General features: G+C 42.4%; 1 protein-coding gene across 14 annotated transcripts in view; it reads left to right on the top strand.

Moving 5' to 3' along the window:
• Nucleotides 1-16,699, top strand: part of DOCK9 (dedicator of cytokinesis 9) — a 328,156-nt gene that overhangs the window by 219,631 nt on the left and 91,826 nt on the right. For all 14 annotated transcript variants that reach the window (XM_074962965.1, XM_074962958.1, XM_074962984.1 and 11 more), the window contains exons 31-34: nucleotides 820-998; nucleotides 2,820-2,936; nucleotides 4,335-4,455; nucleotides 15,442-15,575. In XM_074962965.1, the coding sequence (XP_074819066.1) occupies nucleotides 820-998; nucleotides 2,820-2,936; nucleotides 4,335-4,455; nucleotides 15,442-15,575 (551 nt within the window). The remainder of the gene's footprint in view (nucleotides 1-819; nucleotides 999-2,819; nucleotides 2,937-4,334; nucleotides 4,456-15,441; nucleotides 15,576-16,699) is intronic.

Raw genomic sequence — 16,699 nt, 5'->3', positions numbered from 1 at the left:
TCTGGTCCCCATGGGTGTACCATCAGGCCCAGTGGTCTATCTCCAGATGTTCATGGTCCGTCGCCTTGGAGGGTCGGCTGCTTTACCACCCAGGGACTGCATACCACCCTGCAGCACCCAGGCCAGCAGGGAGGTCAGCACCGGGTTAGATGACAGAGCTGATCATGGCTCTGAACTGGAAGTTGTGGTGCAGGGCGAACATGGCAAGCTGGAAGGTCAGAACGGTTGATTAATGTCATTAAACTTGATTAATGACAAGCTGAAGTTTCGCTTGTCAAATATCAGCAGTGCAAGGAGGTCTTTAGTAGATCTGTCCAAGACTCACCCGCCTACCCCTCTGTTGGAGTACTCCGGTAAGAAGGAACTGAGGATGTTGCGTGTCGTCAGGGGCATATATACACCACCATGAAGGCATGACTGCAGGAGGCTCCATAGCCAGCCCGACAGGTACCGACGACTGTGCATGCGGCATGCACACACCTACTTGGAACAGACATGAGCAACACATCTCAAAGAAAAACAGTTATGAGAAGGTAGGTAACCGTTTTTTACTCTGAATGTTCATTGTTACTAGTTTTCATAAAATTATACTTAAAGCTATGGTAGTTTTGTATTTCACTAACTGTCTAATACCTACATGTTGAATGAACACATGTCTGCCTGACAAAGCCACACAGTTTTGAGGCAAAGTGGGTTTTTGAACAAGCCACGTCTAAACTGTTTTTGCAACTAAGCATGAACAAAGGGGGAAGTCCATGCTTATGTTAATTGGCAAATTAATTGCACCCTCCTAAACTACAGCTTATACTCTACTTTCAGACCTCCAGCTCGACTATTCATTAACAGATGAATTTTGCAAGAATCACTTCTTAGTGGGACTGCTCCTGCGGGAGGTGGGAAATGCATTACAAGAATTCAGAGACATCCGGCAGATTGCAATTAGTGTGCTCAAGAATTTGATGATAAAGCATTCTTTTGATGACAGATATGCTTCCAGGGTAAGATTACTGCACTTCAACAATTAGGAAATTAAAAAGTTTAGGTATATACATTTTCAGGTTTTATGGTTGGGAAAATACTGTTAATTTGCAAATGAAGTATCAACAGAAAATAAGTGTATCTACAGTGATATAGTTAGTATATAGCTGATAGATATTGATACAAACATTGGGTTCTGAAAACTGATTTGTGTTTTCATTTTTTAATTATGGTAAAAATATACTTATTAAAATAACTGCACGTTACATTTAAGCAAATTACAATGTAGACAAATGTAGTCAGATTTTCTTATTTGCTCAAAATTGCTTTTTAACTTATTTATTTGTAATTACTATTAACCATTATTAATATTCAACTAATTTTGGCTAGTCGTTCCATGATCTATTAGAAGGACAACTAGTTAACGTAAAGTGGAATTGCCAGTTGTAGTAGACATTGGATGACTTTGGAGTTTCCTGGTGTTTTCTAAATTTGGAGGGCCTTGTGTTGTGGTGAAGCCAGCGGCATATTAACGCCTAGGCCGACAAATTTGCAGGGGCGGCATATTTATAATAGCAGCCAGAGACTGCTTCCCCAAGTGCCGGTTCACGCCCTCCATCCCCACCCCAACTCCACCCCTTCCCTGCCCCCATTCCCTGCCCCCTCCCTGCCCCTATTGGTCCCCTTCCTCAATCCCCACCCCAGTCCCGCCTCCTCTCCTGAGTGCGCCGCGTTCCCCCCCTCTTTCCCACCTCCTTCACAAAGCTGTTTTGTGCACAAGCACTGGCAGGGGGCAGGGAGAAGCAGGACCCGGTGGCGTGCTTAGGGGAGGAGGTGGAGGTGAGCTGGGGTGGGGGAGCTGCTGGGTGGGGGCAATTATTTCTGGGCCTAGGGGCAGCAAAATCATTAATCTGCCACTGGGTGAAGCATCCATGATTTTGTAATTGCAGTTCTGATGGACTTCTTAAATTTGCATCGTTTTAATTTTGACCCTTCCTGTGTATTTAGTTTCAAGCACGTATCATTTTGTTCTCCAGTGGCATGTTGAAATAGTAAAGAACAAATTCCTTGACCTATAAATTTTAGTTGCAGTATTCATTGTTGAATAATAAATATTTAGTGGTCACCATTGTATATCTGTATGCTAATGAATACATGTTCTAGACCAGCAGTCCCCAAACTTTTGAGGGTTGTGCCTCCCCTTACCCCTGTGCACACCACCCCAGAGCCAGGGCTGGGAGCGAGGCCATGGCTCAGGGGGTCAGGGAGGGATGCAGACAGGGGGCTGGGGATGGGAGCAGGGCCACGGCTGTGGGCAGGGACGGGAGCAGAGCTGTAGCTAGGCTGCGGTGGGGGCCGGCAGCCAGGCCTGCGGCCAGGAGAGGCTCTGCTCCCGGCCCCGGCCCCAGCCTTGGCCCCAGGCGGGGAATGGAGCAGCAGCCAAGGCTGGGGACAGGGGCGGGGCCCGGATTGGAGCGCACCAAGGCTGAGGACGGGGCCAAGCCCAGGGCCAGGAGCCAGGAACATGGCTGGGGGTGGGACTGGAGCAGGGCTGGGTGGCACTCCTTCCTTGCCCTCTGTGGGGACTGGCCCGGGCCCTGCCATGGCCCCTGGAAGTTCCTCCATGCCCCCCTTGGCTGTGTGCCCCACAGTTTGGGGACCTCTATCCTAGACCCTGATTTAGCATATCTTTCCTATTGCTGAATATTGGGTTCTGTAATTAGGGGAAGAACGGTAGAAGAAACATTCACATTGATGGGTTGTTTTTGTTTGTTTGTTTGTTTTTTAAATCACTGGTTTCATTATTTGTTTGTTAACAAGAACCGTGAATCTTTGTTCAGAGCCATCAAGCAAGAATAGCCACTTTGTATCTGCCAGTGTTTGGACTGCTGCTAGAAAATGTCCAGCGAATTAATGTCAAGGACGTGTCACCTTTTCCTGTTAATCCGTCCAGCAGCGTAAGTGAGCCTCTTTATTATTTGACATTCTGAGTTATTTTTAGCAGAATATATTCAATAATGTGCATATGGCAAGCTGAATGCCATGGACTAGATCCTTGGGTCCAACCAAGGTGCACTTAAATCACCATTGTATTTCATATATCCTGGGGTCTGTAGCAGGCTAGCTCAGTCCTGACCATAAATTAGACCAGCCTTATGGCTGCTCTATCTAAAATAAGCTTGTAATGGCCCCGTAGCGACTGTTATGCCACCAAGGATAGCCAGAGCAGAAGAGACCTCAAGCCATGTCCCCACCTCATTTATGTCAGAAGGACAAAGAAATGGTATTGGTTTGTTTGTTTTTTATAGACCACAGTGGTCATATTCCTGTATTTTGCTCACTCCAAATTTCCATAAAAGTTTATTAGAATTTTAGGTGCACGGGAAATGCAGCATTGGGTTCAGTATGTATATGTTCATTTCTTTTTTTAAAAGAAATCAATTGCCTATTTACAGCTGCACACAAAAAAAGTTAAAAGAACATTAAGGTTACAAAGTCAAACTTTGAAATTAGATAATTCCAGAATTATGGTTGTCTTTGCTAGCTTAATTAGGCCCTCTTTTGCATATGCATTATGATTAGGGCCCTATGTAAATGACGATTTCACAGAAGGCATGGAAATCATGAAAATGACCCCAAATCATGATCATATAGACATTTTTCTTTTCAAAAAAAGTATTTACAACAAAAAAAAATTTGCTTCTCTACTTTTTTATTCAGAAATTGGTCATTAGTGTTTGAGCTGTCCTGCTAACTACATCAACAGCTTGCATTTTTGCTATTATAGACCCTGATCCCGCTAGCATTAATGCATGTATTTAACATGCTTGAAGTCAATGGGGCTACTCAAATACATAAAGTTAATCACATACATAAATATTAGGAGGACTGGGGCTGTAGTTGTTAAAATGAAGACAAAGACAGGAGTCTTTGTTGGTACTCAGCAGACAGCCCATGTCGATGGACTCTTTTATTACCTAATTCAGTCAATGACATAAAAATTACCAAGTGAAACAAAAAAGAGACGTTCACAATACGTTTTCAGGAGAAGGAGAAATTTCTGGATGTTGTAAACAAAAGTAAGGCAAGTCTAAATAAAGTCATTCTAAAAAGTATATACCCAACTGTGTGCAGTATTGAAGTAAACATATTGACATGTTAGAGGTAACGTTCAGTATCCCATGTTTGTTTCATTGTGTTGTGGCATATACTTTAATGTCACCCTTGACTTTTAAAAACATTTGATATCACATTCCTGCGGAGAGGGAGAGAGAGAGATGTAATGTGCGCACACACTAATTTTGGAATGTCACAAAATGTACATTTATAATAATTTGTTTTTATTTTCTGAACAGAGTGCAAAAGATGAACCACTTAGTATGCCAGCTGCAAATCCTTTAGTAACACCACAAAAATCAGGAAACACTTCGGATAACAACCTCCACAAAGATCTGTTTGGTGTTATCTCTGGCATTGGTAATACTTTTTTAAAAAAATTCTGACTAGTTTTCTCTTCTTTCTTTACTAAAAAAAACTTTAAGTCTTAGTGTCATCACATTTTGAAAACATATACTATGAAAAGGTTTAATCATTCCAGTCAAGTAAGTGAGAGCTCCTTTCTTGGATGAAACACAGATAAACTGCCAGTCATGAAAGTAAGAATGTAAAGGACATCACTTCCGCCAGTTGTCCTATGTGGGGTTTCTGAGTCTGGAGGGCAGGCAAAAGTATATGAATATAGATCCATTCTGGTATAGCCATATCTCTGCCAATTCAGTGTAACTTATTTATATTTATAGTAGGGCTGTCAAGCGATTAAAAAAACGAATCATGATTAATCGCACTATTAAGCAATAGAATACCAAGTGAAATGTATTCAATATTTTTGGATGTTTTTCTACATTTTCAAATATATTGATTTCAATTACAACACAGAATACAAAGTGTATAGTGTTCAGTTTATATTTATTTTTTATTGCAAATATTTGCACTGCAAAAAGTATTTTTCAGTTCATCTAATCAAGTACTGTAGTGCAATCTCTTTATGATGAAAGTTGAACTTACAAATGTAGAATTATGTACAAAAAATAACTGCATTCAAACATAAAACAATGTAAAACTTTAGAGCCTATTAGTCTACTCAGTCCTATTTCTTGTTCAGCCAATCACTCAGACAGACAAGCTTGTTTACATTTGCAGGAAATAATGCTGTCTGCTTGTTGTTCACAATATCACCTGAAAGTGAGAACAGGAATTCGCATGGCACTGTTGCAGCCAGCATCGCAAGATATTTACATGCGCGATGTGCTGAAGATTCATATGTCCCTTCATGCTTCACCCACTATATCAGAGGACATGTGTCCATGCTGATGACAGGTTCAGCTCAATAACCATCCAAGCACTGTGGACCGACGCATGTTCATTTTCATCATCTGAGTCAGATGCCACCAGCAGAAGGCTGATTTTTCTTTTTTGGTGGTTCGAGTTTTGTAGTTTCTTTATCAGAGTGTTGATCTTTTAAGATGTCTGAAAGCATGCTTCACACCTCATCCCTCTCAGATTTTGGAAGGCTCTTCAGATTCTTAAACCTTGGAGTGCTGTAGCTATCTTCAGAAATCTCACAGGAGTACCTTCTTTGCCTTTTGTCAAATCTTCAGCGTAAGTGTTCTTAAAATTAACAGCCTGATGAGTCGTCATCCGTGACTACTATAACATGAAATATATGGCAGAATGTGGGTAAAACAGAGCCGGAGACATACAATTCTCCCCCAAGGGGTTCAGTAACAAATTTAATTAAAGCATTATTTTTTTAACGAGTATCATCAGCATGGAAGCATGTCCTCTGGAATTGTGTCCGAAACATGAAGGGGCATACAAATGTTTAGCATATCTGGCAGGTAAATACCTTGCAATGCCAGGTACAAAAGTCCCATGTGAACGCCTGTGCTCGCTTTGTGGTGACATAAATAAGAAGTGGGAAGCATTATCTCCCATATATGTAAATAAACTTGTTTGTCTTAGCAATTAGTTAAACAAGAAGTAGGACTGAGTGTTCTGGTAGGCTCTAAAGTTTTGCATTGTTTTGTTTTTGAGTGCAGTTATATAACAAAAAAAAAAATCTACATTTGTAAATTGCACTTTCATGATAAAGAAATTGCAATACAGTACTTGCATGAGGTGAACTGAAAAAACTATTTTTTATCATTTTTACAGTGCAAATATTTGCAAGAAAAAATAATATAAAGTGAGCACTATACATTTTGTATTCTGTGTTGTAATTGAAATCAATATATTTGAAAATGTAGAAAAACATCCATAAATATTTAATAACTTTCAATTGGTATTCTATTGTTTAATAGTGCAATTAAAACTGCGATTAATCACGATTGATTTTTTTGTTAATCACGTGACTTAACTGCGATTAACGGACAGCCCTAATTTATAGAAGTACGTTCAGACACATCTTTGATTTTGTCTACCTCTTGTTCAGTATGAAGACTCTAAACTTAAATTGCTGCTGCTACTCTTCATAAGAGACTGCCAGATAGCTGTGAAAAGAAGAGGAGGACTTGCGGCACCTTAGAGACTAACCAATTTATTTGAGCGTAAGCTTTCGTGGGCTATGGCTCACTTCATCAGATGCATTCAGTGGAAAATACAGTGGAGAGATTTATATACACAGAGAACGTGAAACAATGGGTGTTACCATACACACTGTAACGAGAGTGATCAGGTAAGGTGAGCTATTACCAGCAGGAGAGCCGGGGGGGGGGGGGGGACCTTTTGTAGTGATAATCAAGGCGGGCCATTTTCAGCAGTTGACAAGAATGTCTGAGGAACAGCTGGGGGGGGCAGGAAGGAATAAACATGGGGAAATAGTTTTACTTTGTGTAATGACCCATCCACTCCCAGTCTTTATTCAAGACTAAGTTAATTGTATCCAGTTTGCAAGTTAATTCCAATTCAGCAGTCTCTCATTGGAGTCTATTTTTAAAGATTTTTTGTTGAAGAATTGCCACTTTTAGGTCTGTAATCGAGTGACCAAAGAGATTGAAGTGTTCTCCGACAGGTTTTTGAATGTTATAATTCTTGATGTCTGATTTGTGTCCATTGATTCTTTTACGTAGAGACTGTCCAGTTTGGCCAGTGTACATGGCAGAGGGGCATTGCTGGCACATGATGGCATATATCACATTGGTAGATGTGCAGGTGAATGAGCTTCTGATAGTGTGGCTGATGTGATTAGGCCCTATGATGGCTTCCCCTGAATAGATATGTGGACACAGTTGGCAACGGGCTTTGTTGCAAGGATAGGTTCCTGGGTTCGTGGTTCTGTTGTGTGGTGCGTGATTGCTGGTGAGTATTCGCTTCAGGTTAGGGGGCTGTCTGTAAGCAAGGACTGGCCTGTCTCCCAAGTTGTGTGAGAGTGATGGGTCATCCTTCAGGATAGGTTGTAGATCCTTGATGATGTGTTGGAGAGGTTTTAGTTGGGGGCTGAAGGTGATGGCTAGTGGCGTTCTGTTATTTTCTTTGTTGGGCCTGTCCTGTAGTAGGTGACTTCTGGGTACTCTTCTGGCTCTGTCAATCTGTTTCTTCACTTCAGCAGGTGGGTATTATAGTTGTAAGAATGCTTAATAGAGCTCTTGTAGGTGTTAGTCTCTGTCTGAGGGGTTGGAGCAAATGCAGTTGTATCATAGAGCTTGGCTGTAGACAATGGATCGTGTGGTGTGGTCTGAATGAAAGCTGGAGGCATGTAGGTAGGCATAGCGGTCAGTAGGTTTCCGGTATAGGGTGGTGTTTGTGACCATCGCTTATTAGCACCATAGTGTCCAGGAAGTGGATCTCTTGTGTGGACTGGTCCAGGCTGAGGTTGATGGTGGGATGGAAATTGTTGAAATCATGGTGGAATTCCTCAAGAGCTTCTTTTCCATGGGTCCAGATGATGAAGATGTCATCAATGTAGTGCAAGTAGAGTAGGGGCATTAGGGGATGAGAGCTGAGGAAGCGTTGTTCTAAGTCAGCCATAAAAATGTTGACATACTGTGGGGCCATGCGGGTACCCATAGCAGTGCCGCTGATTTAAAGGTATACGTTGTCCCCAAATGTGAAATACTTATGGGTGAGGACAAAGTCACAAAGTTCAGCCACCAGGTTTGCCGTGACATTATCGGGGATACTGTTCCTGACGGCTTGTAGTCCATCTTTGTGTGGAATGTTGGTGTAGAGGGCTTCTACATCCATAGTGGCCAGGATGGTGTTATCAGGAAGATCACCTATGGATTGTAGTTTCCTCAGGAAGTCAGTGGTGTATTGAAGATAGCTGGGAGTGCTGGTAGCGTACGGCCTGAGGAGGGAGTTTACATAGCCAGACAATCCTGCTGTCAGTGTGCCAATGCCTGAGATGATGGGGCGTCCAGGATTTCCAGGTTTATGGATCTTGGGTAGCAGATAGAATACCCCAGGTCGGGGTTCCAGGGGTGTGTCTGTGCGGATTTGTTCTTGTGCTTTTTCAGGGAGTTTCTTGAGCAGATGATGTAGTTTCTTTTGGTAACCCTCAGTGGGATCAGAGGGTAATGGCTTGTAGAAAGTGGTGTTGGAAAGCTGCCTAGCAGCCTCTTGTTCATATTCCAACCTATTCATGATGACGACAGCACCTCCTTTGTCAGCCTTTTAGATTATGATGTCGGAGTTGTTTCTGAGGCTGTGGATGGCATTGTGTTCTGCACGGCTGAGGTTATGGGGCAAGTGATGCTGCTTTTCCACAATTTCAGCCCGTGCATGTCGGCGGAAGCACTCTATGTAGAAGTCCAGTCTGTTGTTTTGACCTTCAGGAGGAGTCCACCTAGAATCCTTCTTTTTGTAGTCTTGGTAGGAAGGTCTCTGTGGGTTAGTATGTTGTTCAGAGGTGTGTTGGAAATATTCCTTCAGTCGGAGACATCGAAAATAGGATTCTAGGTCACCACAGAACTGTATCATGTTCATGGGGGTGGAGGGGCAGAAGGAGCAGCCCCGAGATAGGTCAGATTCTTCTGCTGAGCTAAGAGTATAGTTGGATAGATGAACAATATTGCTGGGTGGGTTGAGAGAACCACTGTTGTGGCTCCTTGTGGCATGTAGTAGTTTAGATAGTTTAGTGTCCTTTTTCTTCTGTACAGAAGCAAAGTGTGTGTTGTAAATGGCTTGTCTAGTTTTTGTAAAGTCCAGCCACAAGGAAGTTTGTGTGGAAGGCTTGAATAAAGACTGGGAGCGGATGGGTCATTAAACAAAGTAAAACTGTTTCCCCATGTTTATTCCTTCCCCCGCCCCCGCTGTTCCTCAGACGTTCTTGTCAGCTGCTGGAAATGGCCCATCTTGATTATCGCTACAAAAGGTCGTCTTCCCCCTTCCCCTGCTCTCCTGCTGGTAATAGCTCACCTTACCGATCACTCTCATTACAGTGTGTATGGTAACACCCGTTGTTTCATGTTCTCTGTGTATATAAATCTCCCCACTGTATTTTCCACTGAATGCATCCGATGAAATGAGCCGTAGCTCACGAAAGCTTATGCTCAAATACATTTGTTAGTCTCTAAGGTGCCACAAGTCCTCCTTTTCTTTTTGCAAATACAGACTAGCACAGCTGCTACCCTGAAACCTGTCAGATAGCTGTGGGAAGCGTGAGTTCTGCCTAAATGGACTTGGAATTTTTGGCACCTAAACCATCAGGTTTTGCCTGCCTCTTTTTTATGCTGCTGAGGAGAAAAGAGGAAGCAGCGCTGAGTCTTGTCCCTTCCTGGGGATGGGTGCCAAATCCCCACTTTCAGGAGATGATAGAAGACAGTCATTTAGATCAATTACTACTTGTTTGCTTCCACAATTGTTTTCCCATTTTATGTGCCATACGTGTATTTCCTGGCTCCCCACAGCTAGTTTGATTATTTTGGGAATCATAGAATCAAAGGGTTAAAAGGGACCTCAAGGGTCATCTAGTCTAACCCACTGCCAGGATGCAGGATTTATTGTGTCTAAACCATCCAAGACAGATGGCTATACAGCCTCCTTTGAAGTTTTCAGTGAAAAAGCTACCACAACCTCCCGAGGGAGTTTGTTCCATTGTCCTGCTGTTCTCACAGTTAGGAATTTTTTCCAGAAATTAAATTTAAATCTGCTATACTGCAGTTTGAACCCATTGTCTCTTGCCTTGCCCTCTGTGGCAGAAGAGAACAACTTTTATCCATCTTTTTTATGGCAGCCTTTCAAATATCTGAAGACTGCTCTCATATCCCCCCTTAATCTCCTCTTTTCCAAACTTAACATACCCAGTTCCTTCAGTCTTTGCTCATATGGCTTGCATTCCATCCCTTTGATTTCTTTGTTGTTCACCTCTGGATCCTTTCCAGTTTCTCTGCATCCTTTCTATACGTTGTTGACCACAACTGGACACAGTATTCCAGCTCAGGCCTAACCAGCGCCAAGTAAAGTGGTACTATCACCTCCTGTGACTTGCATGCTATGCCTCTCTTAATGCAACCTAAAATTGCAGTTGCTTTTCTTGCAACAGCATTACATTGCTGGCTCATGTTGAGGTTGTGATCCATCACAACTCCCAGATCCATCTCAGCAGTGCTGCTGCCAAGCCAGTTTCCCCTCATTCTGTATTTGTTCCTTTGGTTTTTCTTCCCTAAGCGTACCACTTTACATTTGTCTTGAATTTCATGTTGTTGTCTATATCCCGGTTCTCCAGTTTATCAAGATCCCTCTGAATTTTAGGTCTATCCTCCAAAGTATTGGCAGTCCCCCTAGTTTTGTGTCATCTGCAGACTTGATCAGTATGTTCTCTACACCTACATCCAGGTCATTAATAAAGAAGTGAAATAACACCAGACCCAGAACAGATCCCTGTGGAACCCCACTTGAGACATCCCTCCAATCCGACCTCATTCCATTAATAGCTACTCTTTGTTTGTGGTTGTTTAACCAATTATGTATCGACTTAATGGTAGTTCTGTCGAGCCCACATTTCTCCAGCTTGCTTTTCAGAATGTTATGTGGGACTGTGTCAAAAGCCTTGCTGAAGTCCAGGTTATATTATGCCCACCACAATCCCCCTATCCACCAAATGAGATACCCTGTCAAAGAAGGAAATCAAGCTGATCTGGAATTATTTATTCTTGGTAAATCCATGCTGGCTGCTAGTGATTACTCCTTCATCTTCCAAGTATTTGCAAATTTAATGTTTTATACATTGAGTAGTAGCTTCCCAGGTATCAAAGTCAGGTTCACTGGTCTGTAGTTCCCTGGCTCCTCCTTTTCCCCCTTTTAAAAGATGGGCACTACATTAGACCTCCAGACTTCTGGGACTTCTCCTGTCATCCATGAGTTTGTAAATATCTCAGTGGCTCTGAGATTTCTTCAGCTAATTCCTTCAGTACCGTTGGATGAGTAGCATCCAGCCCCATTGATTTGAATTCATTTAAATTAGTCAGAAGATCTCTCACGTGTTCTTTACTTATCGCGATCTGCATCCCTTCCCCTTTATTGCCTATGGTAACTTCAGTAGTCCTCTGGTCACGTGTTATTTTTTGTGAGAAGACGTAGGCATTGAGCAGCTCTACCTTCCTATCATCTTCCGTTACCAGCCCACTCTCTCCAATGAGCAGCAGACCCACACTGTCCTTGATCTTTCTTTTTAGTTTGACACATTTGAAGAACCCCTTCCTGTTGTCTCTAACATCTTTTGCCAGCTATAACTCATTCTTTGCCTTGGCTTTCCTGATTTTGTCCCTACATACTGCTGCTATTCCCATGTATACCTCTGTGATGACATGTCCCTCCTTCCATTTCCTTTTATGTATCCCTTTTGAGTTTTAGGTAGCTAAAAAAACTCATTGAACAGCCACTTCAGCCTCCTGTGGCACTTCTTATCTTTCCTCTGCATCAGAATAGCTTGATGTTGAGCCTCTAGTATTTACTACTGAGGGAATTCTGCGCCACTGTAATTCATGTCCCCGTAGATTTCTTTGCTTCCCCGCAGAAAAATGACTTTCTGACAGGGAAGCAAAGGGAAGCTGCAAGAGCAGTCTTGCACCAGTCATGCACCAGCTGGCGGAGAGGTAGACCCCAGCCAGTAGCTCCTACCCTGAGCCGGGATCAGCTGCTTGTCCCAGCTGGGCTGGAGGCAGGAGAGGACAGGACAGCACTTCCTCTTCCTCTGCAAGGAGTGGCTAGGGCGGTATCACACCCACCCCCAGAAACCTCCCCCAGCTGCAGGAAGCTCAGCATCCTCCCCTGCTTCCTGTCCCCATTGCTCCTCAGCTGCGGCGGGAAGGGGTCACTATACAGGGAACTGCTCCCCCATCTGCCCAACCCCCATGCATCCAGACTTCCTATACTCAGACACCCCCACCAAGCCCCACCCCATTGACCCTCAAGCTCTGCATCTGGAGCCCCCTTGGGGGTCTGGGTGCAGATAATTGGGGATCAGTAGCATGGGGGTCTTGATGTGGGGGCTCAGGGTGGTGCAGGGGGGTGGGGCTCGTAAGGGTAAGGGTTTGAGTGCATGGAGCTCAGTGGTAGGGTGGTCTGGGTGCAGGGGTGGGGGTCCGGAGGCAGGGCGTCTGTTCTTGATACTTCCCTTAGTAACATCATACCTCAAGATTCCCCACAATCTAGTATAAACTTGGTCTTCCTGAAGTGGCTGTTCTTACAGATATCCTTTATGTGGTTTAACAATACTTTTTCTAATTTAACTCAGGGATTGAAAAATCTCTCTGTTCACTTGGTCCCAGACTATCAAAGTTTGCTGCCCCTGAAAACATTTGTATTGATCCACCTTCTGCCAGCTTGGAAGATATTTATTATAAATTTTAGCTTTATCAACATCTCAGTTTGACAAAAGAAATCTAATACAGATCTGCTCTGATTCCTTCTCCCAGAAGTGTTGGTGTTGTGACTTTGTATGCAAGACTGAACCTTTGCCCCCTTCAGGGGTGGTTAAGACCAGTTTATCACCCAGTCAGATACAAACTATGCCTTCCTGTAGTGATACTTCCGAAGGTGCTGGCATCTCTTCATTGGTGGATGGACTCACCTTTGTGTGTGCCAGTGAGTTTTTTCTTTCAGCTTCTCCATCAGACTACTCTCAAGGATGCATCCAAGCAATGATGGAGTTTACACCTAGGCAAATTTCAGGCGCACAGCCTATGGTCCCAGGAGGAATTGCACTTAAACATATTGGAGTTGAGAGCCATTCTTCTACCTTGCAAAGCGTGTCTGTCCATGCTCCAGAACACCACTCTTCAGATCCTAACAGATAGTAAGACAGCAATGTATTATATAAACATTTGACGGTTGCAAGATCTTCGCCTCTATTGGTAATCAATTCTCTTGTGGAATGGTGTAGTCATCATATCAACCTGTTGGCATTTTGTCTACCAGGTGTACAGGACAATTTAGGACAGATTATCTGAGCAGGAAAGACTCCATCTCCAGTGAATGGGAGCTAAAAGACTCCATTTTGAATCCAATGTTTCAGGATTGGGAAGTTCCCTCAATGGACATATTTGCTACATATGATAAGAAATATTCCATACATTGCTCACTAGGAGGAATGAGTCCAAAGTCTCTTGCAGATGCACATCTGATTCTGTGGGATCATACAGCATGTTTTGCCTTTCTCTTTTCTCCTCATCCTGTTAATTCTCAGAAAAGTTTGTCAGGGTAAGGCTCAGGACAAGCTCTGACTTGGGCCCATCAGTTTTGGTTTCCCAATCTAATTCACCTTTCAGTTTGTCCGTCTTTGGTTCCCCATCTTTCCAAATATCCTTTTTTAAAATCAGAGACTAGTGCTGGACTCAGACCCAAAAACTCTGCACTTGACAGCATGGAGGCTAGCTGGCTGACTCTGCTTGAGAAGTACTGCTCACTGGCTATTCAAGTCTTCATTCCTGTTAGGAAAGCCTCTACAAGACAGGTGTGTGTGTATATATCTATATGTAAGTGGAGGCATTTTTCAGTATGATCTAGTCAGAGAACTCTTCTGTCTCAACTATTTTAGACAATCTATTAACCTTGAAACATTGTGGTTTCTCAGTTCTGTTAAAGTGCATTTAGCAGCTGTTTATAGGTCTTTTTATTGCTCGGTTAAGTGGCTATTCAGGGGGTTTTTTGTTTTTGTTTTTTCTCTCAACTATTAACTCTACAATATCCAAGTTCTTAAAGGGGCTGGTTCGTTTGTTAACACTGGTTAAAGATTCCTTTCCTTTCTTGTGCTTGAATATGGTATTAATGTCTTTAATGGAGCCTTCTTTCCAACCTTTAACATGTTCTTTGTAACACTTTTCTATTAAGGCAGAATTTTTAGTGGCTGTCACTTCAGCATGTAGTCTGATGGAGTTGCAGACCAGCTCTACACTACACATCTATTTCAGTATAACTGCATCACTCAGGGGTGTGAAAAATCCACACCCCCTGAGTGACATAGGTATACTGGGCTAACCCCCCATGTAGACAGCGCTATGTCCACAGGGGAGCATCTCCCATTGACATAGCTCCTCCCTTTTGGAGAGTGGATTAACTTAGCTTTCCCATTGGCACAGGAGCATCTTCACTTAAGAGCAACAGCAGTGCAACTACGCCCCTGTAGTGCTGTACGTGAAGACAAGCCCACAAGTTTTGATGGCTGGGTCTCCGTATGTGATTGTCTATAAGGACAGAGTTTTATGCTTAGATCACATCCAAAATTTCTGTGTTTAGGTTTCTTATACTGTGAAAAAGTTTCCCGTTCCCTTTTCAATTAGGGTGCACTCCGCAGGGCTCAAACAACATCTCTCGGGATGTGTTAGAGGTGCTCCTGTCTTGGAACTCTGTAGAGCACCTACATGGCATTCTACTTATACATTTTACTAACACAGCTTCTCGATCACATGCTCAGTTTGGCAGGGCTGTCTTGCAGTCATCATTTAGATAGGACTCTTGTCATCCACTCGTAGATAGTCTGTGTGGAGAAATGCTCAAAGAAGAAAGAGATTACTTACCTCACAGTAACTGCAGTTCTTTAAGATATCTTTGTCCACATGGATTGCACTATGGCTCTTCTTCCCCACTGGTATAGAGTCCTCCTACTGGATTTCAGTATTGGTGAAGGAACTGAGTGGCATTTGGGGTATTCCATCCTTTATGCCATGGGCTGCGGGGCAGGAGGGTATGCAGGCCAAATGTGCAGCCTCTAACAGATGCTGCTGGCTAAATGATTCCAGGCTCAGACACATGGGTATACACACCTCTAGAGCTTGATTACACTACGCAGCTTTTAGCGACAAGGCTCTTTTTTAAATGCATTGCAATTAAGATTTTATCAATTTTACTGAAAGAAGACAGACTTAACTTTTTAAAAATTTGCACTGAACTTTGAAAATAGTCCTCCATTAGTAATCTCTATAGTATTTTCTCTCTCATGTGTGTGTCTTTCATTTTTTTATTTAGCTTCCCCATATACCTCATCGACTCCAAATGTTAGTTGTGTAAGACATGCTGACTCAAGAGGCTCTCTTATAAGTACAGATTCAGGAAACAGCTTCCCAGAAAGACATAGTGACAAGAACAATTCTCTTGACAAGGTAAAAAATAATTAAGTCTTCACGTTAACAAATGTAATTCAATGTCATTAGGAAACCGTCTACTACATAGTAAGAAATCAATCCAGCTCCCATTGGAGTCAATGGAAGTCTTCTTGCACTAACTCCATTAGGAGTTGAATTGCATTCTGAATGTCAGCACTGTTAAAAACATGAAATAACTTCATTTGACAGTGTTACGATACATGAAATTGTTAATTGCAAAATAAAAAGTAGTTACCATGTGGACTAGCTATTTTGCACTGCATACATCGTCAAAATAATTTATAGAATATGTGAACAGATGTTTTTATTAAAAGAAACATTTTTAGAAAATAGTTATTACTGTTTTCTGTGCTGGATAAGGGCACTCTGATCTACTAAAAGAAACATCTTAAGTTTTGCATTCAATAAAGCAGAACAGAAAATTTAGGGTGGGATTTTCAAAAGCACTTAAGCGACATAGGAGTAAAAGTCCCACTGATTTTCAGTAGGAATGATCCCAAATCACCTAGAGTGGGATTTTCAAAAGTGAGTAAGGGCTAATCTTCATACCATTTGTGCACCATTTAACTAAATCTGTTTAGAACAGATATAATTAAATTGTTAAGACTCCCACCTATGCCAAGTGGAGGACACTGCTAGATTGGTCTGAGTGTTTTAAATCATTTTACTTTAAGCCAATTACAAACCAAAAAACTGCCGTAACTGTGAGGTATTCATTCATGTCTGATTTTAGCTGATGTTAACACTTAATTTTTTTAGACCTTGTTGTGCGTTTCACAACATATGTTAACTTTTTTCCACTTGACCCTAACCCACCTTTGTGTGGCAGAGGGAGAAACTTCACAGAAGGTATTCTGCCCATGCTATGCGCTTTAGTGAAGATGAAGAAGAAAATTCCCACTTAGCAAAGAACAGCCGTGTTACAGTGGACTTTTCACTTCTGACAATTCCAGCTTTACCAGAGAAAATGTTGCATTTTGCGCTCTCTCTTCAGTTACAAGAAGTATTTTGGTTTTTGTACTTGATATAGTTAAGACTCTGGGTGAAGAGTGTGGTCAGTAGAGTTTTGCCACAGCTTTGTAGCATTTTATACCTGCTGTAAATATGATGGATCAAATACC

This window comes from Natator depressus, chromosome 1, assembly GCF_965152275.1.
Source record: "Natator depressus isolate rNatDep1 chromosome 1, rNatDep2.hap1, whole genome shotgun sequence".
In the NCBI taxonomy this organism is placed as follows: domain Eukaryota; kingdom Metazoa; phylum Chordata; order Testudines; family Cheloniidae; genus Natator; species Natator depressus.
The sequence above is the reverse complement of the archived record's forward strand: the minus strand, read 5'-3'. Positions and strand labels throughout refer to the sequence as shown.